We start from the raw sequence: 9,720 nt of genomic DNA, 5'->3' as shown, positions 1-9,720 counted from the left end.
ACCTGCAGATTGATGAGCCTCACAGAGTGGAGTCTGACATTCGCAAGGGCAGATATACTTTGAGGAGATGGAAAACGTTGCCCATACTAAGGCACTGGGCCACGAGGTGCATGCTGGACTATTATTATGGGACAATAAGCGCTCCTCCTTCAATGGGTGAATGGGAGTCAATTGGGCGCTAGCTCAAAAAGTAAACATTAGCATGAATTTCGTCAACAAGATGTACAATATTACTAATAGTTTCCATGATATGAGCTATTTAACTTGCTATATGTAATACTATATAGCTTTGGAGTCGTGACATTAAGTACTGTCGAGGAAAATAGCCGTTTCTCGACTCATACCCTGACATTGAGAAGAGATTGTGTGATGATTATTTTAGCAACCGTGTGACGCTGCATAACAACGTGAACGAGATTGGTAGCGTCTGCTGGGTGAGGCGTTAAACGTTCAATTCATTACCCAATGAGATTCCGTCTCCTTCTTTCTCTGGGCCCATTCACCAATATGGCACGCTTGAAATTCAAATTCTTTCGGCTTTATGAGCCATCAGGAGTTTTCCGTAGGAATACTTAGATGTCGTCAGCGCTATCACTATCTATTGGTTTTAATGTCTGCAATCAATGCATAATGTAATAATGATTACATTACGCGCAAAAACGCTATCACGTTATGCGTTCAGTATATTTATTACATTATAAATACAAAAGTTATTACATTAGCAGCGATTACATTATTGACAGTTAGTTAATACATTATCAGTTGCTACAAACTTATTAAACTTTTCACATGCACTTTAACAATTCAACAGCACATGATCCAGCTGCACTTGCATTGTTCTGACACTTATGTCCACTAGGGGTCAACACCGTACACTGAGTATTTTTCTCTGGCTGCTTGCTAGTGTTCTGCAGCAGGATCCCCACCGAAGAGGTGTGATTCTACTGTCGCACAGTTTAGACAAGTGTAACTGTTCGAAAAGATTGGCACAAACCCATTTAATTATTTAATTTCAGAATRTATGCTACGTCAACGGGCATAAATTAGACAGTGCACTTACATGTCTTTTATTGTAAAATGTCAGCATAATTTCCTTTTTCAGGGCATCAAGCCAAAAATACATTATATAAACAAGAATATAAAACAAACCAATTGTGTAACATAAAGATTACATATTTAGCTGAACATTTAACTATGATGTTTCTATAAATAACTCATCCTTTGAACCATTTCTGACACTGGTTAGACATTTTCTTTCATAATGAAATCCTTAATGATGAAACTGCCACATCCGTTTGGAATATTACAACAACCAAGTTACTGTAAGCAAACACAATTTTTCCCCTTAGACATCATTGCACACACAACAGAACCAAATTGAGGAATTCCTCTATATTAACTCCAGCTGTTATAACCGGATATTGAACTACTGGTAAGCACCATGACATTTCACAGCCAGTAACTCGTGTTAAGGTAATATTTGTATTTCCTAATGGCTGAAGCTAGCTGTAAGCTAGTGGCACAGCTCAATATGTAGCCTAATTATGCATACTGTTTAGGCAAAGTAGACTACTACTAAAGAACATACTGACAAATACAATGCAGTATTATTGTAGTTCAGATGTACTTTTGTGATATTGAAGGATGTGAGAATGTGTTCAACATTAACCTGTGACTTACTAGAGTGAGACCAATGAAAGGGATTTCTTCACAGAAGACATTTCCCCTCAGGTTAGTTTTTTCCCCCCACATTTAAAAACGGTCATCCATCTTCCCTTCAGTAGATGCCTGAGGCATGTAATGGTATTCCAAAATTCCAACTGTTTGAGTCAATCCTACCCACTAATTAATTTATTGGACATCAATCTGAACTGCTTTGCTATTAGGAACATCTTACAATATAATCTCTTGATATAGCTAGGCATAAGGGATATTACATTTAACATTTAAAACACCACTAATAGAAAACGTAGGCTAGTCTCTCATTCAGCCTTTTCTTCTTTTGTATAAAAACAGCGCATTTCAGTCATTAATCCATGTGATCAATTGGACAGAGTAAACACTACATTTCAACGTCTTGTTCTCTTTATAATGTAATAATTTCCTCAACGTTCTGGTGATCAAGACTCTACCAGTATTTCCATGATGTGCTCCAGCTCATTCAGGTCCCTGAAGCTCTGGTTGAGGGAGAAGGGAGAGGGCGAAGTGGACGGAACGGAGGAGAGAGAGTACTTAAGCAGCTCGTCACTGGCTGCAGCAGAGAGTGCTCGGACCCCCATCTCCCTGTCAAACACAGATGTGTCAATGTCATGGAAAAGTTCATCCAGTTTCACATCCTGCAGGTAGCTGGAATGCATGACCTCCTCCACACTACCAAATGCCACCCCCTCTGAGGTTCTAGAACCCTCAGGGCGCCACTCAGAACTCCAGTGCCATGTGGGGGCCTGTTTGAACCCCAGGTCTCCAGGTAGGTTCTCAATGGACATGAAAGGTGTCCTCTGAGGTGCCTGAGGCCCTGGCCCTCCATCAACGGCCAAGTCTAGTTCTTTCAGGATGGAGGAGACAGCAGCTGACAGGGAGAAGTCACTCTCTGAGGACATCCAGACCTCCTCCATGTCCTCGACACTGTTTACAACACCCAGACCAGACTCCCGGTGGGTGCAGGGGTTAGATGGGACCATGGGTGGCACAGGTCCTGACAGGTTAACTAACCCAGATGGAGGCTTGTTTTCTATGTGTATCTGCCGAAGGGTGTTGGTTATCAACACGGAGCGGCGCAAACTAGGCTCCACCAGTGCCTTCCCGCGGTGGTACTTGTCGAGGGAGATGACCAGCACTGATTGCCGCTGGCTCTCCCAAGTGGCGCTACGCATGCCCCCCACGACATCATCATGGAGTTTGCGCTTCTGTCCCTTGGATATCATCATCCTCCTCGACCAAACGAAGTTACTGTTAGCTAGAGGGAGAACACAAAACATGATAAGAATCTTTAAAGATCACATCACGTTACATGGTGAGTTGACTGCAGTTGTGGGATAATACTTAGCTAGTAATATAGCTATGTCCCGGTGATAATTGGCTAGTAAATAAATGCCTAGATAACTAACGTTAGTACAGTAGCTAACGTTGGTTAGCTAGGTAACTTAGCTAGCTAATAGCTTTCTCTCCACTTCCTAACGTTACTTTGTCGAAATTTGACAAAACAACAAACCTGTCGTGCGCAACTGTTCTTCTGGCTCCAGGTATCTTTTCAATATACAAATGTAAAGAATGCTGTTAGCTCCAAATATATTTGTTTGCCTAGCTCGCCAACCGGCAAACTAAAACGTGAACTTGTTCCCGCCCGAGATTTAAGTTTCACCAGAGGAAAAGGCGAAGCGAGAGGTTTGACTCTCGCCACAATCAAGTCAAGGAGAGAAGTGAACAATTCTTCATTAGTTCTTAATTTTCTCGAAATCTAAAAGCACACGCTAGATTCGAGCCAATATCTTAAGTAGTTGAACATATTATTACTCCAACTTCGTGACAAACTGAAACGTTTTAATTTTCGTCAAAACAACTTTTGCCTGTGATTTGTCGCGAGACGACTGTTAGACCCGATAACGTGTTTCTACGCATGAGTTTAGCTAGCCAACGTCGTCATGCATTCATCTACAAGGGTGCGTTCGTAAATTGCCTCCAGTGTTGCAGTGTGCTCAGGTCGTTCTTAAATTCAGAGCGTTGTCAATCTTTGGGTCTTTCGTAAATTGATTTTGGCTATCAGTGCACTCTTGTCTGAGTGTGCCAGAGCGCAGAATAACTGATGAATTCAGATAAGCATGCGCTGAAATCGGAGTAGATAGCCAGAATTAATTTACCAACGCACCCCAAGTGTGATCAACGATTTCTATTGGAGGAACAGTTTTAGCTTATCTTCATACTGTAGTCTTTTCCCTGCGTGCTGGAAATAGTGACAAGCGGCGAGTTACATGAGTGCATTACATCACTAGGGTAGCCTACATAAGAACAAAAAATACATATTTAAGGCAAATTACTAATGCATGTGAATCGGATAACATTTCTCAAATAATACTAAATTAAAATATGTCCTGTATTACAAGTTTAAAAAAAACACGAGTTTATGATAAGCAAGCAACTTTCTTTGGGTTTACAGTAGGCTGGCCTATTTTGACAAAGCCAGCTATGGACTGTCACGAGGTACTTTGCTCAACAAGTTACTGAATGCTTTGCATACCCATGATACTGTGATATTAGGCTACGCAAGTCATTGCATGCCTACCTGTTTGTCTCTATATTCAAGCAGAACGCTTCTCAAATGTTTGTTTCAATCGCCACATTAGAAATTCAAACTAGTCAGAATTGCAGTAGATAAAGGAAATGTCATCTATGGTGTTGACAGTGGTGGGATAGTCCCAGCAGTCTCTAAGCTTTTGTTTGAAGTGTTCACAGAAGGGGTTGTGTACACGACACTTCTAGATATCGGAAATAGTGACTCTGTATGTGAGTGTACTACTGCCTCTGCCAAGAAGACTTTGAGACCTTCATGGCACAGGTCAGGTGCTAGTTCACCTATAACCACAGTTATTGGTTCAAGCTCCATTTCAGCTGTTCACCCTCAATAGCAACATAGTGCCAGCAAATATATCTGATAAACATTGTTGACATGGTTTTCTAGAGAGAGTGACACAAAGACTGGCAACCCTTTATTTCAAAAGCAAGCTATAAAATGATGACATATGATATGATTCTTAGGAATATATACATTTGTAGTCTACATTTGTTTGCACAGCACACGATCAGGCTACAAGTAGTCCTAGGCTATCAATAGCACATAGGCCTATTTGCTGACTCACTTTGCACTCATACTGTACATTCAACATTAAATTGCTGTTAGGATTATTATTTTATTTTTTTAACGATATAGGTCTGCACAAAGTCTGAGACCCACACACAACTACAAAGATGATTAACATATTATGTTTTTCCTACATTATAATATCCATTGTCAAGATAATGAAAATAATTACAAAACATTAGCAAAAGCCAAAGCTGCCATTTCTTTCAAGCAAGAAAGATTGGCCTGTAGAAATAAGATCTAAGTTGCGGTGTCTGATAGGCCAGCTGTGGTAACTGCTTCATGGAAACAGGGAAGGAGGAGGGCTCTGTCTTGTTCGGGTTAACTGTACTCCCCGCAAACCCCAACGGTCTTCCTGTCCCAGTCAGAGATGGACAAGCACTTGACGAAAAAGTGTCCCAAGTCATATTTGGAAATGACGCGCCCTTTCAGCATGTTCTCTGTCACTGTGTACTTCTCAGTCAAAGGGAAGTTATCTGTTGGGAATAGCAGTGCATTTATATTATTCAGAAAATGTTTACTCAATATGTTTATCATGTTTAATATCAGTTGAATTAAAAGCATGAGCTGGAGCACCCCCAGAGAACATATTTAATATACAGGTGCTGACCAATGGCGAATAAACTGTAAACTATAAAAAAATAAAAAAATAATAATAATTGAGTGTGCGACTATTTATTTTAATATCAGTTGAATAACACTAATCCATCCAGTACATACCCACTGGGCACACACTTTGAATCAACATTTTTCCCACATAATTTCAATAAAATTACATTGAACCAATGTGGAATAGATGTTGAATCTGTGCCCAGTGGGTTAGAGTGTGAGGAAGGATGATAGGCCTATCATGTCATTACTGGAATCACTTACAGTAATGGTAGTACAGTATTACATTTCTACTGATTCAGGAAATGAGGAAGGGCGATGACTAACCGTCGATGTGAGGGGGCATGACAGCCACAAAATCCAGCCCTGACTCCTTCAACACCATGTACATCCTATCATGGTCCTCCGTGACCGGCAGGAGCCTGGGTGGCACTTTAGACCGGTCCCATAGAAGGAAGGCTGTGAAGCAGAGAGGGGGACGATATAAGGATATGGTTTCTTTATGGTGGTTTATTGGAAGTTGGAAAGATTCTGTAACCCTGACTGTCCAAGATTCCTCTGTACCCGACATGCAGCCAACTACTTTGCGGATCCCCCGAGCCTTCATGGCGTCTAGGATGTTTCTGGTTCCTTCTGACATCATTGTTGTGGGACCTGTGGATTACAACTTAAACATGAACATACTGACCATTATCCTGGCCTAAGCAACCACTAGTGCAGTTAGTTACTGCAACTCACCCTGAATATTATTACAAAACATATTTTTACCTCAGAGGAGAAAACATGTTTTAATGAGACTCCTGAACACATTTTGATTTTCACTTCAAGATTGATTTCAGTATAAAGGGAAAGGGGGATACCTAGTCAGTTGTACAACTGAATGCCTTCAACTGAAACGTGTCTTCTGCATTTAACCCAACCCCTATAACATATCTGTTCTAACTTGGTTTTATTCACACAACTGCACATATGTTTTTACGAACTTAACATTCCTATAACTTACTAATGAAAGATTGCCTAAACTTACTGAGGTCACTCCTGGTGCCTAGAATGATGATAACAACATCCTGACCCTCTATGGTCTTCTTCACATCCTCCTTATTGAGGACATCTCCCACCACCACCCTGCAGGCTTTGTGTTCTGCAGGCAGCCTGGCAGGGTCCCTCACCAGCACTGTCACATTGTAACCTGTGGACAATGATGAACAAAGAAGATTTGTGAATTTATTGACTCATCTTATCTTATCATCTACCACTGATCCAGAAGAATTTGAGTCTGATGGGAATCTGAAGATGAGTGGAATATGTAATGCAGGKAACTGGTTCATTTTTGACGAATCGATCTCAATTCTAGAGCACGGCCATGGATCGAATTGATGTTATCCAGTGTTCTGGATAAGCGCGATAAGCAGACAGCGGACTTTATCACGTATCTGCTATGCACTCATCACAATCATGTGTCAGCAGAACCCTATAACGACTTGCATGACTCAACACCTTTGTCTCGTGATCTCAGAACAAGGAAACGAAAACGCTTGGGAATCAAATAAGCCAAATTATATCTGCTTATTTTAGCACGTTTGTCACATGTGATTGAGTGTGCATTTTATATAAATGTTTATATTAATTTGAAACTGTGTAATTAATAGCATAGTTCAGATTGGAATAGAATATAAAATAACAGCACAATATAGAAGACCTGTTTTTTCCCAGAGGAAGGCTGTCACAAATAGCTCAGCTGACCGTTGATACTTCCAATTACACTAGCATAGCATATGTTAATGACAGATGTCTGCTAGTTTAGAAACATTGCAAAACACTCCGATCACCTTTGGACCAGTCTACACAGCAAATGCTATATGAGGGATTGTGTAAATAACATATCATTAACCTAATCATATCATATCACTCATATCATTAATCATCTCCTACAATCATTTGTAAATGATGTCATTTAGAAACGTTGCCTACCCGCTGCAACAGCCAGTGGTAAGGTCACCAGTCCGGTCATTCCCGTGGCCCCAAATATTGCAACATTCTTGATCGATTCTGACATAATAACAGATTGAGAAAATATCACTGGTCACAGAAGAATGTTACAATTTCTTGCTTCGTTGATCGTGTGCTACAATATCCGAAAGCACACATGCAGAATGAACCTCTTTGACACTTTGGGGAACGCCCCTTTTAGATAAACAAAAAATGCTCACTTCCGCAAAAGATCCTCCCAGCCCCATCAATTAAAGGAAAACGCACACAGTCACAACAGGGCTACATTGTGCAGGAGTCCTGCTTTTTGTGTGAATTTCAAAACTTTATTGTCAGTTGATCTATCCAGATCAACCATAGCGCACGGTTGATTTTCATGGCAAGATATATTCCTTTTAGAGAATTTCAAGTCATGTATTCTGTTTTCGTTCTCTGTCTGGAGATCCAAAGTTCTGAAAGGTTGGCATTTCCCAAAAATATGTCAAGAGTGTCATGCCCTGATCTGTTTCACCTGTCCCTGTGATTGTCTCCACCCCCTCCAGGTGTCGCTTATTTTCCCCAGTGTATTTATTCCTGTGTTTCCTGTCTCTCTGTGCCAGTTTGTCTTGTATGTTTCCAAGACAACAAGCGGTTTTCCCATTCTCCTGCTTTTTGCATTTCTCCTTTTTCTAGTCCTCCTGGTTTTGACCCTTGCCTGTTTCTGGACTTTGTCTGCCACTCTGTACCTCCTGGACTCTGATCTGGATTTGACCTTTTGCCTGTCCACGACCATTCTCTTGCCTACTCCTTTTGGATTAATAAACATTGTAAGACTCCAACCATCTGCCTCCTGTGTCTGTATTTGGGTCTCGCCTTGTGTCATGATAAGGAGATCAAATTGCAAGCCTAGTCCTAGTTACCTCTTGCCAAATCACCTTCATTGCACTTCAACCAACCCCACCTCGCGACATCCATCCGGTTAAGGCACCAATGTGACTGACAAGGATTCGAACTGCCTCCTGTGTTCCACATTGTGAGCTACAAGAATGTGGTAGCCCACTAACCTAAATCCTGCAGGAATTAGTTTGGGGAGGTGCTATTGTAACGGAGTTAAGAACGTGCCGTAAACTCACTCCACATCTAGCATGAGATGTCGCCGATGAAGCTATCCAATTGGTACCGTTTGTTTAGCTCATGTGTGTTGGGAAGCAGAGGATCACTAGTTTGAGTCTGATATGGGGACAGGAACAGTGGAGAAAGCTAAACTGTTAGCAGCACACTGATGTCCTTTTCACTATCACACATCTTCAGGTCTCTGGCAAGGTTGTGAATGGTTCACATAGTCTTCCCTCGTCAGACTCATGGCGATACAGTTGCTGGGGGAAGAGACGGTTCAGAGAACCACCTCTGTTACATAACATAGGCCCACTTTTCCTTAATAGATGCATTCCATAAGATGCTCCCTGTATGAAAGGCTCTTCGTTAGGTGACATTCATGTTATTAATAGATGAGGAGAGAACAATTACTGTAGGTTGAAGTAGATTCATTTTAATGTCACTTCAGGTACAAATCTTTTATTTAGTTATCCATAGATGTATCCATAGGTGGGTGTGCTTTTTAAAAATGTATATTGTTTTTTAATTCAGATTTTCATGGGGTGCTGCAGCACCCTTAGCCCTCCTACTTCCCGCTCTGTAGTTAACTGTTTATTATCCGTTTATATACCAGTAATACAATGAGTTTATGTGAATTCACTTTTAATAATATGCCTACTTGCCAATAATTCCACTTCCGGAGTGGCGCAGTGGCACTGCATCTCGTGCAAGAGGCGTCACTACAGTCCCTGGTTCGAATCCAAGTGGTATCACATCCGGCCGTGATTGGGAGTCCCATAGGGCGGCACACAATTGGCCCAGCGCATTGTAAATAATGATTTGTTCTTAACTGACTTGCCTAGTTAAATATTGGTTAAATAAAAATAAACTAATAATAAAAAATTTAATTCAACAATTACAACAACAAAAAATCCCGGTATGACATAAACTACCTTCCAATAGTTGCAAACTACATGTTCTCAAATGAAATATGTCCACGGGGAATGGAAGGGGGCATCTAACACATTCAAACAATTTCATAGAGATAGGAAAATAATTATAATGCATCTCTATTTCTAAGGAAAATAATCATAGGGCATCTCTATTTCTATCTGTAAACCCCTGGCACCATTTATAACGGGTAAAGTCCCCCCCCCCCCCTTTCTGTCTCTCTCTCAATTCAATTAAAATTT

At 40.9% G+C, this 9,720-nt stretch overlaps 2 protein-coding genes across 2 annotated transcripts; both read right to left on the bottom strand.

Annotated features, from left to right (window-relative positions):
• Window positions 1–665: 665 nt before the first annotated feature.
• Window positions 666–3,730, bottom strand: LOC111982807 (SERTA domain-containing protein 3). Its single transcript, XM_024014407.2, has 2 exons — window positions 3,212–3,730; window positions 666–2,956 (listed from the first exon to the last, which is right to left on the bottom strand). Exon 2 carries the CDS (start codon window positions 2,925–2,927, stop codon window positions 2,121–2,123), a length of 807 nt encoding a protein of 268 aa, XP_023870175.1. The 5' UTR covers window positions 2,928–2,956; window positions 3,212–3,730; the 3' UTR covers window positions 666–2,120.
• A 960-nt stretch (window positions 3,731–4,690) lies between these two features.
• LOC111982809 (flavin reductase (NADPH)) lies at window positions 4,691–7,645 on the bottom strand. The gene is made up of 5 exons (XM_024014411.2): window positions 7,436–7,645; window positions 6,492–6,653; window positions 6,029–6,118; window positions 5,792–5,923; window positions 4,691–5,331 (listed from the first exon to the last, which is right to left on the bottom strand). Exons 1-5 carry the CDS (start codon window positions 7,518–7,520, stop codon window positions 5,177–5,179), a joined length of 624 nt encoding a protein of 207 aa, XP_023870179.1. The 5' UTR covers window positions 7,521–7,645; the 3' UTR covers window positions 4,691–5,176.
• Window positions 7,646–9,720: the final 2,075 nt, after the last annotated feature.

Source organism: Salvelinus sp. IW2-2015, linkage group LG22 (assembly GCF_002910315.2).
Source record: "Salvelinus sp. IW2-2015 linkage group LG22, ASM291031v2, whole genome shotgun sequence".
Taxonomy (NCBI): Eukaryota; Metazoa; Chordata; class Actinopteri; order Salmoniformes; family Salmonidae; genus Salvelinus; species Salvelinus sp. IW2-2015.
The sequence above is the reverse complement of the archived record's forward strand: the minus strand, read 5'-3'. Positions and strand labels throughout refer to the sequence as shown.